Raw genomic sequence first — 17,983 nt, forward strand, 5'->3', positions numbered from 1 at the left:
GTCCTTCCACCACCCCTTCTCCTCACCGTCCCTGGTTCCATGGCCCTCTCCTCCCCCCGGACCCCGAGCCTGGAGACCCTGGACGGCTGGCACCCCGACCCCGACGGGGACCCTGCCGGCCACCCGCCGAGCGAGACCCGTGAGTCCTTTCTTCCCCGCCAGGAGCCAGGGCGCAGAGGGAGGCAGGGCTGCCGTGGAGTGGGCCCTCGGCCCTCCCCTTGTGGGCAGACACCGTGGCACGCCCGGGCAAGGGAAGGCACCCCACAGGGGACCCCCAGCCCCTCAGGGTGGGCACTCACTGCCGCTCTCCCTGCCCCTCCTCTTTGGGTTGGGACGGTGGGTGTCACTGTGGGGCCTGCGCTGGGCCTGCCTGGCAGAGGCTGAGGACTGCCTCTCATTTCTGCCTGTGCGTGTCCTGCATCCTGTGTCCCTGCATGGCTTCCGTGGCCGGGCAGCCACCCCAGTCCTAGACCTAGAGGCTGAGCCCAGTGTGGACGTGATCCTGGTGGGCTCCGGCCCGCCGTCACCCGGGCGGGGCAGAGGTGAGGCTCGTCTACGTACTGGACTGGTCACTTGGGGTGCTGGCCCCAGGCCAGGCAGTGTCAGGAGTTCCAGGCTTCCAGAATATTCAAGTCATTCAGAGGCTGGGCAGGGGCAGGAGTCCTAGAGCCTCCCCCAGGCTCGGACGTTGAACACACCAGGATCAGGTGGGGGAGGGACGGTGGGCCCCTCAGCCTCCTGAGTCTTCAGAAGATAAATGCCAGATGCTCCCTTCTTGGCCCTATTTAAATGAGGAGATAGGAGGAGGAAGGGAGGGGCTACTTCTTACCTCTTTTCCAGATCTCATTGCGTATGAAGTCCAGGTGAACCAGAGAAACATAGAAGGTGAGCGTTTGCACACCTGCCTGCCACCAGGCCCGCTCCAGCATGGCCCCGTCGTCCTGGAGGAAGGCAGTGGATGCCACGGGTGCCCACCTGCGTCCCTTCCGCACCCCAGGCCCCCACAGCTCGGTTTAAAGTCAGCAGTTCCACGTCATCTCGTATGTTCACAGAGCTGTGCGAGCATCATCACCGTCCCACTTTAGAACATTTCATCACCCCAGAAAGAAAGCCCATCTCCCTTAACAGTCGCGGGGGATGCCCGCTCCGCGCCTCCCCTCTGCCATCCTGGGCAGCCACTGATCTACTTGCGTTCCCTGTGGATTCGCCTGTTCTGGATGCTGGGCGTTTCCATGTGGATTTTAGGATCGGCTCGTCCACTCCTGCAAAAAAGCCAGCTGGAATGCTGGTGGATCTGTAGATCCGTGAGGGGCGTCTGGCTATTTGACCATTATTACGTCTTCCGATCCATGAACATGGGAAATCTTCCCATCTCATTGGATCTTCTTTAATTTCCTTCAACCGTGTTTTGCAGCTTTCAGTGCAGTCCCTGCCCTCCTCTGTTAAATGCATTCCTGAGTCTTTGCTCTGTCTGAGAGCACCTTGAATCACCTTGCACTTGGATGTTCCCTTTAGACATCTGCCTCTGCTGCGGAAGCTTCCGGGTTCACACGCAGCACCCTCTGTTTGAGGGGGGAATGTGCGCTCCGTGTAAGGTAAGCAGGGAAGCTAGGCGTGACGTCCTCACTGCCGCGGAGAAGGGAGGACGCAAAACAGCGTCACTCTGCTCCTTACCAAGGACAAGTTCCTGGACACCCTCTTCCTGTACGACGACGATGGGTACCAGTCCTACTGCTCCATCTGCTGCGCGGGAGAGACGCTGCTCATCTGCGAAAACCCTGATTGCACCCGGTGAGGCCCGGGGCCCTGCGCAGGACGCCGCCAAGAAGCCTCTGGCCGCGAGCCGAGGGAACGCCCGCCCTTCTCAGCTACTCCTCTGGAGTGTGGGGGTTTTCCTCCCAAAAGACCATTTCCTCCAAAGCTCTCCGATGCTTCGTTTGGCGTAGAGCCTTGCCGTGGGGGTGGACTGTCGAGATTTGCACCTGCGGTTTCTGTTTTCGGCGTTAGTGTCGCTGAGACGCGGCTGCTACATGAGGATTGTTACGTAGCAGAGTGGAGGAAACCCCGCCCCGTGGGGCTGCACAAGGGCGTGTTCGTCCCTCTGTCCCTACTTACCACCCTCCGTAGAGCCCCCCTTCAGTCCTCGGGGCCACCCGTGTGCCCACAGCTCCCCCCACCTCAAACTCTCTCCCCGGCTGGCTGCGTCGGTCTTGCGGGCGTCCTTAACCTGCGTGTTCGGGGCCTAGAATTCAGGGACTTAGGAGCTTCTTTGAAATCTATTGTTGCCCAGAAACCCAAGTCGCTGTTTTCTGGCTCAGCTCCTGTCCTCTGGGTCGCCAAGAAGGACGTGTCCCTGTTGCTCAGGGCGCGGCCCTGCCCCCCCACCATGCCTCGCAGAGGCGGACAAGGCCCATCCGTGTCTCAGGCGAGCGCCGGTGACTTCTATGGTTCACTCCAGAGCAAGGCGCAGGCCTGCCTCTGCCCCGCGGACTCCCCCGTGCCACAGGACTGTCATTTGGTCACTGTGGTTTTCTGTTTGACTCTAGATGCTACTGTTTCGAGTGTGTCGATAGCCTGGTCAGCCCGGGGACCTCGGAGAAGGTTCACGCCATGAGCAACTGGGTGTGCTTCCTGTGCCTGCCCTTCTCCCGCAGCGGGCTGCTGCAGCGGAGAAGGAGGTGGCGGGCCGGGCTGAAGGCCTTCTGCGACCGCGAGTCGGTAAGTAAGCGCCACCCTAGCGGGCAGGACCCGGCCGCAGCAGGCCCTGGGCTCGGGAGCTTTCCTCCGGTGACCAGCTGCAGAACGCTCGTTCGCGCTGATGCCCGATGAAGTCACGGGCTCCTGAGTCAGCACTTGCTCATTGTCCTCTTAGTAGCAGACGCGGCCAGATGGTCAATTTTCATAAAACCATCTTGGCGTGGCGGTTCGCTCCTTACGAGCCTGGGAATGAGGCACTTGTAGCGCGTAGGAAGGGCCCGGAAAGGCTGGCTGGGGGTCCTCGGCACGCGCCCTCCAAGTCCAGCACTAGGGAGCAAATGCTTCAGCGTCGATGGCCGGACGCCGGGCCCTTGAGGGCCCAGGCCAGGAGCCACCGGAGCTGCGCGGAGCAGGAGCCAGGTCCGGCACCTCCCCCACATCCTCCAAGGCTGAGGGCGCATAGCCTCGCTGGGCTCCGGTCCCATCTGCTTCCACGTGTGGCTGGCGCTCTGCCTAGAGCCCCCGCTGGGGCAGCCGCCCCCCGCTCAGGCCCGGTGCCTGATGGTCCATCCGTATTTGCTGTCAGCTGGGCACCCCCAAGTGCGACCGCCCAGGGGGCAGGGGACTTTGAGGTGCTCATCCTAGAAATGAACTGCCCCTGGCTGTCTGGCCCGGAGTCCTGGCAGGGAGGGATGGGAGGGCCAAGTGCATCCCCAACCAACACGGCCGACTGGGTGTAGATACTCCCGTGTCCTTTGTCCTCAGCAGGGCTCCTCTGGGCAGGGCTCGGGGACGTCTCTTGGCACGCAGGTCACTGGCGGCAGAGAGCAGGCAGCAGGGTCCCTCCCAGGGTTGTCAGGCAGCTTTCAGATGTTCCCAGCCCACGGAGGGTGGACGGGACTGCTGGGGGCAGGGACACGGGGATGAGGGGTCAGGGCCGCCGCTGTGCATGGTCAGATTCTCCTGGGTGGACGACTCGGATGCCGAGAGTGACGGGAGTGTCTCCTGTCGGGATGGCATCGTTCCCCTTTGAAGTTAGGACCGTCCCCCCCACCCCGCACTGTCTTTTTGCTGCACACGGCCGGGGTCAGGTGGAGCTGGCCGTCATGGGCACAGCACTAGTCAGGACAGGCCCCCAGTCCTCAGCAGGTGAGTCTCAGGTGAGTCTCAGGTGAGTCCCAGGTGAGTCTCTGTTAATCCAGGGGAGAATGCTATATCAGGAAGAATTTTAATTTTAGCTCAAGAGCTCTGTAACCAAGTAGCCGGCACAGCTTCTGTGTGTTTAAATAAACAGGAGAGTTCCCTGGAGACGTACAAAACCGTGCCTGTGTGGAAGAGAGAGCCGGTGCGCGTGCTGTCCCTCTTCGGGAACATTAAAAGAGGTGAGTGTGGTGATACCGCGAAGACTCACACAGGAAGACGCCTGCACAAACCTGAGCCCTGGGCCCACCTGGCCGCACCTGCGGGTGCCTTGGGACCCCCACCTGGTCTCCGGGCCCCGCAGACACAGACGAGTCCCTGGAGACACTCCCCAGCCTCTGGCCAACAGCATCAGGACTTGGCCCCCTCGGAACCCCCTGCCAAGTGCTCCACGGTGTCCTCAGAACGGGCATGTGGGACTTCACGCCACTGCCATGTCGCAGAGCAGGAGCCTGAGACGCACAGCGCGGCTCGGCCGAGACTGGCTGCCCGGCGGGGCTGAAGGAAGCCGGGCCTCTGCCACGGCCCTTCTGGGGCTCTGTGGCCCCCACCCGCTGGGCCCCGTCAGCGTGGACCCCGCTGCCCGCGGATTTCCTGACCTGGCGGGTGACGCCACAACCCAGAAATGCCTGGTTTCGCAACAAATTGCTTGACTTTCTTAAAACAATGCTCAGTGAGGTTTGTTTGTTTAGCTTCACCCTCCCATGTGACGGGAAAGTCTCCTGATCTGTCCTTGGCCTTTTTGAGTCCCCGGAGGGGCCAAGCCCCCATCAGCCCCTCGCCCTCTCGTCCCCATCCAGAGCTAACGAGTCTGGGGTTTCTGGAGGCCGGCTCTGGCCCCGGAAGGCTGAAGCACTTGGACGACGTCACGGACGTGGTGAGGAGGGATGTGAGTAGCACGCGTGTGTCAGACACGGGGGACAGCGGGTGTCCAGAGGTGCCTGGGGTGTGGGGGAGACGCCTCACCGCGTGGGGGCAAGAGAGGAGGGGAGTGTCGGTGGGCAGGGAGGGGCGGCCTGGACGCTACACAGCTCCAGGGCCTCTGGCCAGGCCGGTGGGGGCCCCGCCCCAGCGGGTGCCGGTGGTCCCTGCGCTGCCCAGAGCCCAGAGCAGGGGGATCGGCCAAACGCCCCGTCCCACATCTGGACATCCCAGTGGCCAGTTTGCACCCCTGTGATGGGGCGCTGCCCGGCAGGAATCGAACCCGACTCCAGCCTCTGAAACAGGGACGCCGTCCTCGCACTGAGCAGCTGCAGCTGCTTAGAGACATCCCACGCCCCGCAAGAAGGAGACGCAGTCTGGGCCCGCGTTCCCTTCCTCACGGCTAGAATCCCGCCTCTGCTCTGGCTCCTCCTCCTCCCCCTGCTCCTCCTCCTCCTCCCGCTCCTCGTCTTCCCCAGGCGCTCCATCTGCGGTTGCTTGCACCCCAGGGGATAAGCAGGAGCAGCCTCCCGCTTGCGCGGCTTTGGGAGGCACTGGGACCACCGGCCACGCTCACCCCCTCTTTCCCTGACGAAGCCCAGGCCGGCCCCAGGGGCACCTGCAGCCAGAGCTAGGCTTGTTCACTTGCCACGTCAGGGAGAACGTGCCAGAGGGACCCCAGGAGTCTGGGGGCTTATTGTAGAATCCGGCTGTCGTGAGGTGGTTCCAGGAGGGTCCCAGGCAGCAGGGGTCTGCCCCGGACGGGTGCTGGCAGAAGACGGCCGTCCGATGTTTGAGTTATCTTGTTAATTTTTATTTACGGAGACTGACACAGGGCTGGAGTCATCATTGTTAACGCAGTCAGTGTCCCTCGTGTCACCCCAGAGAGGAGGCCTGGGGCCACTTCTGTGGTTGAGAGCATCCCTGCTGGTCTGTGTTCAGGCAGCATCTTGGGCGGCTGGGTTTTGTCTTCCTCCAGCTCGGCCGCGGAGTGACTGGTCATTCATGTTACGTCGGGTTGTTTATGTCCAGAGGGGAATGTCCCGCCCTCACGGTAGCTCCCAGCTGCCAGCAGGCTGCCACACCTTGTATGTTCCCCGACAACACAGTCACCTCCGTGCTTGGGGGGCCTGCGTGCGTCCCCGGGGGCCGGTGGTGAGTGAGGATGGCTCTGACTGGGGGCCCCGGGGCCCTGAGGGCTGGGCAGGGTCCACCCCGACAGGTGACTCCGGGTGAGCTGCCCCTGGTCTCCCAATCAGAGGGGGCATTTGCTTCTCCTGCGAAGATAAAAACGTCCCCGGCATGCCCGTGTCCCACAGGTGGAAGACTGGGGCCCGTTTGATCTCGTGTACGGCGCGACGCCTCCCCTGGGCCACACCTGCTACCGTCCCCCCGGTGAGACGCTTGGAGAAAAGGGCTGCGCTGGGCTCCGGTTACGCAGCAGTGTGTCCCCAGCCGCCCCCTCTTCTCTCCCTGCCCCACGCCACCCGAGCCCCCTTAAGCAGAGCAGAAACTGCAATTGTTTGCATTTTTAAAAACAGCTTTATTGAGGCACCACTGACACTGTAAACTGTCCACACTGGAAGTGTGTGATTGGGTGAGTTTGGACATAAATACACACCATGCACCCATCACAGAGGCCCATCGCCCCGAAGGCTTCCTTGCACCCGCCAGTCCTCCCCTCCCATGGCTGCCGGGCGCCCGACGGCAGGAGTCACTGAGGTGCTCGGTGCTCTGGGGTCCTGCCCGGCAGGCGCTGTCCCTACCACAGCTGCGCCCCGAGGCTCGTCCCCTCCCGCCGCTGCGTGGGGCAGGCCGGGTGTGCTCGCCCCGTGGCCCTGGCGCAAGGAGGCCTGCGCCCTTGAGGGCTCCGTTGCAGCTGGGGGGCAGAGGAGGGGGCAAGTGGACCCCCAGGTCCTCAGCCCTGCCCTCCTGCCCAGGCTGGTACCTGTTCCAGTTCTGCCGGCTCCTGCAGTACGCGAGGCCCCCGCCGGGCAGCCCGAAGCCCTTCTTCTGGATGTTCGTGGACAATCTGGTGCTGAGCCAGGAAGACGTGGACGCGGCGGCTCGATTCCTGGAGGTGCGTGCGGGGCCTGGCGGGGCCCTCCAGCCCACACTCGGGAGCTCTTGGCGCAGGGATCCACTCACACCCTGGCCCTGGCTCCCCGAGGCCTCTGGCCGCCAGGTGTGTGCAGGGCCCAGAAGGGCCGCCGTGCAACTGAGGCACAGGTCATGGCCTCTTGGGACACAGGCCCCCCGGGGATGGCCTCGGAGGAGGAACCCACTGCACAGCACTCCTGTGTTCTCAGAACTCTGCCACGGGGAGTCCCTCCTCCTCCCGCCCCTGCCCTCGCAGTCTGCACACACGCACACACGTGCACACCCAGTCCCCCATCATGCACCTGTGCTCACAGCACACACACCTGCATGTGCGAACACGCACACGCACACGCACACGCACACACACCCGCTGTGGCACAGCCTTGCTTTGCTTTCCACGCGTCAAATCCTGATCATCAGAGCAGCCACGTTTGGGCTCAGTGGCCGATCCCCAGGCGGACTTGGGCCGGGTGTTCCAGAGGTGTCCGTGGTGTGGCAAACTCTCGGCCACAGGACGAGGCCCAGGAGGAGGAAGTTCATCACCCTCTCGGGTCCCAGAGAGGGTCACAGCCAGCAGGGCCTGCCCCACTGGGCGCAGGGAGGGTAAGGACCTGAGGGCCGGCACCATCGCTGGGGGCAGGGGGGTCACGGCTCGAGCGTGCGGGGTTCCACTGAGCGGCTGGAGAGGAAGCCACACGGGCGGGAGGGGCGCGGTGTCGGGGCCTGGGCTTGCCGTGGAGCAGACTCGGCTGCTCGGGTGTGGGCAGGAGAAGGGCGGGGGCACCAAAGCACGAACTCCGAGGGCTCTAGACCCACAGGGACCCTGCCAGCCCCCTCACAGGGCGGCCCCTGTTCCGGCCTGCTGTTCCCTCCTCCCCCACGTCCACGTGCTCAAACTTTAACAAGTGTTTTGAAATGAGCAGCGCAAAGTCTCCTGGCCTCTCGGTGTCGCCTCCTCCTGCCGGGATCTTTCTGAAAATACGAAAACCCGTGCGCTCAGCTGCTTGGCGCCCATTGGGTTGTCACTTAAATCACCTTGGAAATCCTTCCAGCACTGAGTGCTTTTCTCATTCTTTTTTGGAATTTGTTGAGTGTTTCATTTTGTGCAGTCTCCCTTCGTGGGAACATGGAAATGCATTTAACCCCTCCCTCTGGGTGGAGGGCAGGGCCGCCTCCCGTCCTTTGCTCTTACAAGCGGTCCTCCCACAGGGGACACTGCGTGATGAATTCCCGATGAGGTTTCCGGGTCGAGGGTGACTGCACTGGGGTTCACAGATACAGCCCAGGGGCCTCCGTCAGGGCTGTCCCAGTACACATCCGCACAGGGGGACGAGGTGCCACGCCCTTCCCTCCCCCCGCCACGGGATGTGCACGGGCTCTCTCCTGCCCTTCTGTGACATTCGTTCCACGAGGATGCACCTTTCTGTGAGTCCTCTTGCGGCAGGTGGCCCGGCCCGTTTCACCGTCTAGCTGGTTTGGTACGTGTCCGCGAGACTCCTCTCTCTGCACGCGGATCCGGCCCTCGCCGCCTTGCTGCATTCCCCGCGGTGCAGGAGCTCTCGGCTGATCCAACCAGACTTTCTGTGTGTTTGAGCAGATATGGCAAACCGCTCTGTGCCTGGAGCCCTTCCCTTGTCTCTGTGTGGTGGGCACCTCTGGGCTGGTGTCGGGTCCCGGCAGTGACAGTGACGTCAGGCTGGTCCTGACCCGGGGCTGCCAGCGGTCCCCTGTGAGGCCGATGAGGGCTCTGAGGCTGAGGTGGGTGACAACGTGGTACATCTCACCATGGCGGGAGGTCGCCATGGAGTCCTACTTTTTAGAGCATTTTTATCAAGAATGGTTGTTGGATGTTGTCAAATGTTCTCTTATCTATGGAGATACTAGGTATCTATTACTTTAGAGCTATTACTAAGAAATGATATTCTAATAGATTTCCCAATAATAAACCATCCGTGCATTCCTCGAAAAAGTCCCCCAGTCATAGAGTATCATCTCTTTAACCTACTGCCGGGTTCCCTGGAACAGCATTTCGTGTAGGAGGTCCCTCGTCGTGTAGGGGGTCCCTGGTCGTGTAGGGGGTCCCTGGTCATGTAGGGGGTCTCTCATCGTATAGGAGGTCCCCGGTCGCATAGGGGGTCCCTCGTCGTGTAGGGAGTCCCTGGTCGTGTACGGGGTCCGTTGGCAAGTGTGAAGGGTTGGTACGAAGCTGTCGTATTGTGCGAACTCTGTCAGGTTTTGGTGTCAATGTTACATTTGCTTCCTAAAAATATTTGGAAAATTGGTGGATTTCTCCTGTGAAACTGTCTGGATTGGCGAGTGTTGCTGTTGTTTTAAAAATCAAACTGGCTCTTCTACAGAGACTGACGTATTAAGATTTTCTGTCTTTTCTGGGGTTAGTTTTGGCAAATGACGTTTTCCTAGAACATAATCCACTTAAGTTTTAAAAATTCTTTTCATAATTCTCTTACTTCTGTTTTGGTGGTTGTTTCTCCTTACTAGGGAATCTGGAAATTTTTAGAGTGTGACATGATGCCACGTGACAGCGGGGGGCAGTGGGGGGGCAGGTTTGCGAGTGGCACTATTCATCAGAAAACCTATTGGTAAGTAATTGTGGGGCCGACCGACAAGCGTAGTTTCCAAACCCAGCACCAGTTAGCAGCCAAGAGGACAGCAAAGATGCTGGTTCCTGCACAGTCTGGTAGGTCGGAATCAACTGGTCCCAAATCAGGAGGGGCAAAAAAGGAAACTTCCTGTGTTTTCTGTAAACTCGCCCGCCGTGGCGTGACGAGGGCGGGCGTTCGGTCCTGGTTCTGGGCTGGACGGCCGTCGGGTGAGTCCCTCCCTCTCCAGCCCCCGCCGCCAGGTGTCTGGGTGCAGGGGGCTGATGTGTCCAGGGAGGTGGCATCAAGGCCACCTAATGACAGGTTCGGGGACCGGTGGCCTCTCAGCCCCCCTGCCCAGCAGCGGATGGTTCGGTGCCTGCACCCACCCCCCTCCTCCTTTCCTTCTGGGGCTTCTGGAGAGACGGGGACCCAGGGTTGGAGGCGGCGGCCTGGCCCCTGACCAGCAGGGCGACGTGTCCCACTTTCCAAAGCCCTGTTCTGCCAGGAGGGCCTCGTCTCTACCTGAGACACACTCCCCTTGACTCAAACCAAGGGCTTCTGTGCCCTTAGTGGGACCCCACCAGGGCTGGGCCACCTCTGGGCCGCTTGGCCTGTGGGCTGAATCTGCCACTTAAAAGGTTTAAAGTAGCAAATCGGCGTGTTTCCTCCTAAGGTGATTTATAAGAAAAAGGCCTGTGGCGTGTAATCGCTGCCGCCGAGGGTGATCGATGTGGTTGGCCGGGAAGGTCTGCTGGCCGTCCCAGGGCCAGACGGCGGCTGAGGCCCGCGGGACCCGAGGGTGGCAGCTACGGTTCCCGCCCCGTGGTCCACAGCCGGCCCTCTCACCCTCAGACGGAGCCGGTGACCATCCAGGACGTCTGTGGCAGAGCCCTGCAGGACGCCGTGCGAGTGTGGAGCAACGTCCCGGCCGTGAGGAGGTATCTCCCGGGCAGACGGGGCCCTGCGGGGCTGGGAGGGACACGGACCCAGACCGGGGCTCCCCAGGCAGTGGGCGGAGAAAGCAGGGGCTGTCCACCCGGGCACAGCTGGGCCGCCGGGAGCCCCGCAGACACTGCCGCTCGAGAAGGCCCCTTTCTGCCCCGGGCCCCTCGCCGGCCCTGCCTGGCGCTTCTGGGGTCTCCTCTCAGGACTCCGCAGCGTCCCTCATCCTGGACACGTGCCACACAGGCTCACGTGTGCTCACTCACGCTCACGCGCCCCACAGTGCACGCCAGGGCTGCACCCACCTTCTTCAGCTCCCTGAAACCCAGCACGCCCCGGCCGCCAGCACCCTCCCCCTGCCGGCGTGTTCTCACGGAGGCGCATGCTCGCCGAGGCCTGTTGTCGTCTGTCCCCAGACCTTGAGCCCTGATCACATGGGCCTGTCCCCTCACTCCTGCACCCACCCGGGCAGCGCCAGTCACGTGCACTCGTGAGCAAATGCGCAGTGCACTTTCTGGCACTGACAAGTCATGTCTCCTGCCTGAGACTCAGTTTCTGGAAACTTCTGCCCACTCATCTCCCCAGGTCCAACATTTTCCCAGTGTGCAGCTGTGGTGGGGTCCTACAGCCTGGCACCTGCAAAGGCTGCCGCCCACCGGGTCCCCTCCCCTGGAATCCAGGATTTGCATTTGGGTGGGGCCGAGACAAAGTGCTTCTCCAGAACATCTGTGTTTCAGCAATCTCAAAGGCCTCGCCACGCCTGTCCCGCCCCTCACCAGCCCCTGACCCCAGCAGGTTCTTCTGGGCAGCCACTCAGCCGAGAAATAGTAATAATAGCACAACTTAGACGTCGTTACGTGGTGAGCGCAGCCCAACCCAGGCACAGAGAGCTGCTCCGTAAAAGGCACCCCCCTCCTCTCTGGCTGTCACCCTAGAGTTGGTCACACCTGGGGGCACCTGCCAGGTTTGGCTGGGACTGACAGCTCCTTCCCCCTGGGCCCAGCCCCTTTCTGAGCAGGGCCCACAGGCCCCAGGGGGCTCCTGCCCACTGTCCCCCCAGAGCTCCCCACGGGGCGCTGAGGGCTGGATGCACCCGGACCACCACCCTGGGGTCGCCTGGTTCCCAGGAAGAAGCCGGCAGCAACTTCCCACGGTCCTCCCTTCCAGGCACGCGGGTGTCTTAGCAGGGAGGAGATGGACAGGCTCACTGAAAGCAGAAATCATTTTGCCGAGATAACCGGCAGCCGCCCCCGCGAGGGCTGCTTGCAGGCGGCCACCGTCACCCCAGGACAGTCAAGGACAGCCCCACACTGCCCAGGGCGGGGTGCGGGGACAGCGCTGGGGAGGGGACACGGAGGGTCTAGCCCCTCGCTCGTGGCCTCCCCCTAAAGCAAATGCAGAAATGTTCCTGGACTCCAGAGGATGCCTGGGAGCACGGGAGGGTGTCGGGCACCCCGCCTGCAAGGCCCCTCTCCCCCGGCCTCCCCCACCCACGGGGCTGGGGCTTGCAGCCCAAGGAGCTCTGACGACCTCAGCTCCGGGCTCTGTGTTGCGTTGGGATTTCCTGGGGACGCTGGTGACACGGGAGGAGGGTTTGGCCGAGCTTCCCGTGTGGGAGCTGCCTGGGATGGTCTCCCACCTCACCCAGAATGTGGGACCCGCCGGGTGGGGCCCGGGGTCTGGTCCTGGGAGACCCTGCCTGTCACCCCCAGCCTGCTCTCCACAGGACTAGCCCCTCCTGAGGGGTGTGGGGGTGTGGGGGCCGGCTGTCCCCTGCTGCCCAGGACCTGCCTGTCCTTCCACCCCGGCTCCCGGGGGCTCGACCTTGGGCCCCTCGGGACGGGCGAGGCCAGGCGGCTCCCTCCACCCCGCCAGGCGGCGAGCCCTCCTGCCGCTCCGGTGGGCGCTGAGGTGGGTAAGAGGCCTCCTCTCTCCTCGGCAGCAAGCACTCGGCCCCCGTCTCCGAAGAGGAACTGTCCCTGCTGGCTCAGGACAGGCAGAGGGCAAGGCTGCCCCCCGGGACGCCCGCCAGGCTGGTGAAGAACTGCTTTCTCCCCCTAAGAGAATATTTCAAGTATTTTTCAGCAGAGCTCACTTCCTCTTTGTAAATGAGTCACTGCGCTGTGAAAAAGAAAGACTGACTTTTCCTAGAACAAAGACAACTTTCCTTACGTTGTCCGCTTTTTCCTCTGTGGATTATTATTTTATTTGCTTAACTTTGGGTTCCTTGGGGTCACACAGACCCATCTCCTGCTCAGTTCTGAGCCGCCAGTCCCCTCACCACGCTGGCCCGTGGGCCGGGCAAGGCGCCACGTGGCCGTGACAAGACCCCGTGTTTTGTGCATGTTGGTCTTCCCGAAAGCACTTCCGTGCTCCAGTGGAGAAGTTAAAAATATATTCCTTATAAGATGGTTATTGGTCATGTTCTGGTGTTTTTATAGGTGGGCTCTGCCTGTCCTTCAGGCCGCAGGGCTTGGGGGTGTGGGGAGAATGACGACCGGGGACAGTTTATAAGCGCTTGTGGTACAAGTTCCCTCCCTGTGCACGCGTGGCTGGGGCCCTCGCCACCGGTTGCTGGGACACTAACTGCTCACTCTGATGATAGCACCGAGAAACACCCTAACCTTTGCAAAGTACGCACAGGAAACCTGGCAAGCCACGGTGAGCCGCACAGCCGGCGCGGAGGCCCAGGCGGGTCCGCTTGCAGAGCACGGAACCCCGTGGCCCTCCTGACCCTGATGGAGTGGCTCTTGGGAAGCAGGATCCTCCCGGCCCCCTGCCGTGGCACTGAGTGACCGTGAGCCCACCAGAAAGCGCCGCCTCCCACGGGCTTCAGATCCGCGTAGGGTGTCCCCCAGGGCGCTGCCCACCCAGCAAGACAGCCCCGTAGCGATCTAGACTCCACCTGTCCTGGGCTCTGCAATCGGACCTTTGGGGTCAGTGCTGGGACCATCAGTGGTAGGTAAAATGCTTCGTGGAAGCGAGATGGGGTTAAAATTGGACCTTTTGAAGAATTTTTGAAAAACACCTTGAAGTAGAATAGAAGTCTCCACTTGGGTTAATACGACCGGACACCTCTTCTGTCTCTAGAAAACCGGGCTGGACTCCGACAACACGGGTCTCACGTCCAGGGGCTGATGTAGCAAGCTCTGTAATGACGCTGGGGTTACAAAAGCCACAGAAAACCCAGAGCAGGAAGCAGAGACAGGGCATCCAGTGCAGATCAGACCGTCCGGGCAGGCAGGCGGCGAGCAAAGGCTCCACGCGGCCGAGCGCGCTGCCTCCCCCCACCCCGCCCCCGGGGTACCAGACTGCTCAGGGGAGCCCAGGGCCACCCCAGCTGCGTCTGCATCTCCCCGTCTCTCTCCAGCCTACAGACGGAATTGTCCACGTCACCTGGAGAGTCTCCAAGTATCTCAAGTCTACCCACGGCGCCCACTTAGTGATCCTCTGTGGTCAGCTGAATGACGACCCCCCAAATGTGCCCATGTCCCTATCCCTGGAGGCGCGAATGTTGCCTTAGAGGGCAAGGAAAGGACTTGGCTGATGTGATTCAACAGAGAGGGAGACCACCCTGGATTACACGGGCCCCCTCGTCAGAGGGCCTCAGAAGAGGGAGGCGGAGCCAGGCGACCACACAGGCCACGTGGCCGGGAGGCAGAGGCTGGACAGGTGACGCCACAGGCCCAGGCCCACCTGGACCGCGGGAGCTGGAGGTGGCAGGTAGGACCCTCCCCCGGAGCCCCCGGAGGAAGCGCAGATTCCCAGCTCCCGCCTCCAGGCTGTGAGGGAACAGAGCGCTGTTGCTTTAAGCACCAAGTTTGTGGCAATCAGTGACCGCACGCAGGAAACACACACAGTCCTGCGTCAACGCGCGTATATGGCAGTGGTCCCATAAGATTATCATACCGTATTTTTCCTGTGGCTTTTCTATGACTAGACATGTTTACGTACAATCCTTGCCGTTGCGTTACAATCGCCTGCAGTGTTCAGTACGGTCACGGCTTTGCAGCCTCGGAGCAAAGGCCCTACCACGCGCCTGGGTACGTGGTTGGCTACGCCACCCACGTGCAGGTGAGCACATTAATCAGAACGCAGCCCCGTGGTTCAGGGACGCACCACTGCGCACACTGGGGGAAAGATCTGCTTCCTCAGACCAGGAATCTAGCTCCGAGCATCCACCGAGCCTGAGATCAAAGGCACGACCCCAAGAGGCCAGTGGCCTCCAGGTGCACAAGGACAGAGTCCCTTGGCACGCAAGACGCCCTGTCAGACAAGACGCCCTGTCAGACGGCCCAGCGTCTCCGAAACAGCTGAGCAGGGCGGGCTGGGTCTCTGAGCAGCCGTGTCTCATGCGGGAGCTTTGAATCTCCAGTCTGCACAGATAAGATTCCCACCTGGTCCCAGTCGGCCCTACACGTTCTTCCGCATGGGCCTCTCTCTCCACACCCCCAGGACAAAAGCACAGCCCGCTGCCTGAGAAGAGTCGTCCCCAAGGCAGAAAAGCTAAGACTGTCCCTCGACTGCAGGAAACCTCCCGAGGGGTTTTCTAGTAATACTTCTTCACTTATCTTAAAACCCACCGTGTGTGCGTGACCCATGTGCTGGGGTGGTGCGTATTCACTGCCAACGGAAACAAGACAAACTCTGCAGAGTAATTTAAAAGAGGTTTATTCCGAGCCGAATTGGAGGACCACGGCCCACAGCCACGCCCAGGAGGCCTTGAGCAAGCGGACTCGCGGTGGCTGGGTCACAGTTGGTTTTACACACAGCAGGGAGACGAGGTTACAGGTAAAGTCATAAATTAATACGTGGAAGGTGTACATTGGTTTGGCCCGAAAAGGCGGGCCATCTCGAAGCGGGGGGCTTGCAGGTCATAGGTGGGCTTCGGGACTCTTTACCTGACAATTGCCTGAAAGAGCGAGGCTCTGTCCGAGCTCCAGGAGTCTAGGAAAGGGATGCTTGAGCTAAGACAAGGGTCTTCTGTCCTTCACATGACGCTGTCCCGGAGCCAGGGTGGGAGGTAAACCTCAGCATAAATACCTGTTGACCGAGATTTTATCATTTGTAGGCGCGACTCACCAGGCCTCCTAAGAAAGGAATTTTTGGGGCAAAGATCACAGTTCAGTCCTTGTAACTTGTAATAACCCCACATCCGCTTACACGGATCACCCGGTCACTGCTCTGTGGGGAGGGTGTGGTAACTGTCGCGCCCACACATGGGGAACGCAGGCGCAGAGGCCTAGGTAGCTCATAGCCTGGTGTCACACGGCTCCCAGGAGCAGGGCCGGGATTCGAACCCCACGGTGCACTCACCACTGTCCTGAGGTTCCTGGGCTGGTCTTGGTGCCCCCTCTTTATGGCTGCCCTCCCCCACAGCTGCCCCCGGGTCCCCCGAATGTTCCCCTTTGGCCAGGCTGCATTCCTTGCCACTTCTCCATCTAGAGGCCCCGGAGGCCCCCCTCTCGGTTGACCCTGACAGCAGCAGCACTTGGCTCTTGGGATCCCTGGCCCTGTCCCCACCCACAGCACCAGCCAGCTCTGCTGCGTTAGCCCCTCGACCTCCGCGGGCGGCGCCCTGGCCTGGCACTGAGAGCCGTGACACCTCCCTTCTCCACTCCAGGTCCGCAGCCTTGTCCCCCATTCTTCCAACACCCCCCAGCTTGTACCTAGGACCCGCCCCCGCTCGACGCCCAACCTACTGATGGAGGGGGTGTCAGCTGGGCTCTCCAGGGCCGAGCTTGTGACCCAGGTGTCGGCGCCAGTGCAGTGCAGGCCCAGGGCCCAGTGACAGGCCCAGAGGTGGGGGCCGAGCCGGCTTGCCAGCCAGAGAGCAGCGGTGACACGGTCCTCTGCCAGCTGCTGCCAACCCATTGGGGAGAGGAACCTTGGCCACCAACATCCTGTGCCCGTCTGGCCCTGGTGGGTCTGAGCCTGTCCCCCCGCCCCCATGCACCAGGCAGAAGAGCAAGCGTGCAGGCCTGGACCCGGTTTCTGGCTCCAGGACAGCTTCCCAGCCAGAAGGGAAGGCGGCTCCTCCTTGAACAGCTTCCAAAGCCGCCCCCTCCCAATCTCCCAGCCTGGCTGGCACATGGGGTAGAGGTAATCCCTGCCCCGCCCCAATCCCTGCCTGCTCACTTACTCACGCAGGGTCCGTCTGCCCCACTGGAATGCTAACTTTCACGGGCCAGAGACTCCGTTTCCTCCAGAGCTCTTGTCCTTGGTGCTCACTAAATCTTGGCTGAAGGAATGACAGCCTCAGGGCGCCTGGGGTCAGGGAGCTGGTCCCCCAGCCTCCTCTTGCTCCCCACGGCCAGGCCTGCTCTCCCTCCACTGGGTGGCAGGCCGTGGGGCACGGCTGCCTGCTCTGTGGCCCCCAGAGCCCCCAGACAGGGAAGGGGTGCCCAGGGGAGGCCGGCCACCTGCCACCTCAGTGCTCTCCATCGGCCTCACCCCCGGCCCTTCCTGGGCATCCCCTCCCGGCCCCACCCCCTCGCCCCGGGGGGCGGGCACTGACTCAGCAGAGCAGGGCAGAGTGGCTGCGTGGGGTTCTGGCAGGGACACTGCTCAGTGCCGCCTTCCCCAGACCAGTCACTAGGTCAGAAGGAGCAAAGCTACCTGCTTCCAAGCTGTGGCTCCTCAGAGCCTTTCACACGCAAGTATGCTGAGCCCAGTGGCCAGGTGGGGGTGGGCTAGGGCTGGGTACAGCTCAAGGGCGCCTGCCTTGCCTTCTTACATTTCCTCCTTCCCTCCTTCCTCCCTTCCGAAGACGTGGGGAGACCTCCAGACTCCAGTCCTCAGAGGGGTTGGGGATGGGGAGGGGCTGACACCTGCCCTCCGGCCTGGGCCCAGGCCCTAGACTCATCCTCTGGGAAGGGAACACCGGAGGGGCTCGGCGGCCAGGCGCGGGGACATTCTGAGGAGCACGGGGACAGCACTCTGCCTCCCACGGCCCCAAAACGCCCCCCCCCCCCCCGGAACCCCAACCCCCCCGCCCCCAACTTCCGGGACACCTGCAGCAGCGCCCAGGCCCGCGTCCAGGCGGACAGGCAGCCCCCGGCTCCGACCACGCCGCCCGACGTGCGCACCGGGAAGGCCTTCCGCTCCGCCAGCCCCGCCCTGGGGGCGGTCTCGGTCGCTGCAGACGAAATGGCCAGGGGCGGGACCACGACTGCTTCCAGCCCGCAGTGCTCTGGGCGGTGAAGACCTCAGAGGCCGGAGCGCAGCTACTTACAGCCCGTCCCGGGGCTCCGAGGTCCCCGCGCCCCGAGGTCTCCCGTGGGCCAAGTTCGCCCGCGCTGCGAGGTCCCGGCGCTCCGAGGTCCCCGCGCCCCGAGGTCCCCGTGGGCCAAGTTCGCTCGCGCCGCGAGGTCCCACGGCCCGCGGTCCCCGCGCCCCCGCGATGTGGCTGAGGTGAGCCGGCTTGCGGGCGAACCCTCGGGTGCGGGGGAAGGAGGGAGCCGCCGCAGTCCGGAGCGGGGTGTGCGGGCCCGGAGGCGGCCGAGAGCTCCCTTGGGGCA

General features: G+C 62.4%; 1 protein-coding gene across 1 annotated transcript; it reads left to right on the forward strand.

Annotated features, from left to right (window-relative positions):
- Window positions 1–39: 39 nt before the first annotated feature.
- DNMT3L (DNA (cytosine-5-)-methyltransferase 3-like) lies at window positions 40–12,571 on the forward strand. The gene is made up of 13 exons (XM_012661524.1): window positions 40–139; window positions 378–542; window positions 841–885; window positions 1,516–1,595; window positions 1,679–1,791; window positions 2,547–2,718; window positions 3,992–4,079; window positions 4,698–4,786; window positions 6,138–6,213; window positions 6,759–6,898; window positions 10,374–10,459; window positions 11,256–11,258; window positions 12,406–12,571. Exons 1-13 carry the CDS (start codon window positions 40–42, stop codon window positions 12,569–12,571), a joined length of 1,323 nt encoding a protein of 440 aa, XP_012516978.1.
- The last annotated feature ends 5,412 nt before the right edge of the window (window positions 12,572–17,983 follow it).

This window comes from Propithecus coquereli, unplaced genomic scaffold (genome assembly GCF_000956105.1).
Source record: "Propithecus coquereli isolate 6110/MARCELLA unplaced genomic scaffold, Pcoq_1.0 Scaffold717, whole genome shotgun sequence".
In the NCBI taxonomy this organism is placed as follows: domain Eukaryota; kingdom Metazoa; phylum Chordata; class Mammalia; order Primates; family Indriidae; genus Propithecus; species Propithecus coquereli.

Coding starts and splice junctions, on each gene's coding strand:
- DNMT3L (XM_012661524.1), top strand. CDS start 40: ATGGCCCTCTCCTCCCCCCGGACCCCGAGCCTGGAGACCCTGGACGGC. Junction 543..840: donor GTCACCCGGGCGGGGCAGAG/GTGAGGCTCGTC, acceptor CCTCTTTTCCAG/ATCTCATTGCGTATGAAGTC. Junction 4,787..6,137: donor CGGACGTGGTGAGGAGGGAT/GTGAGTAGCACG, acceptor CGTGTCCCACAG/GTGGAAGACTGGGGCCCGTT.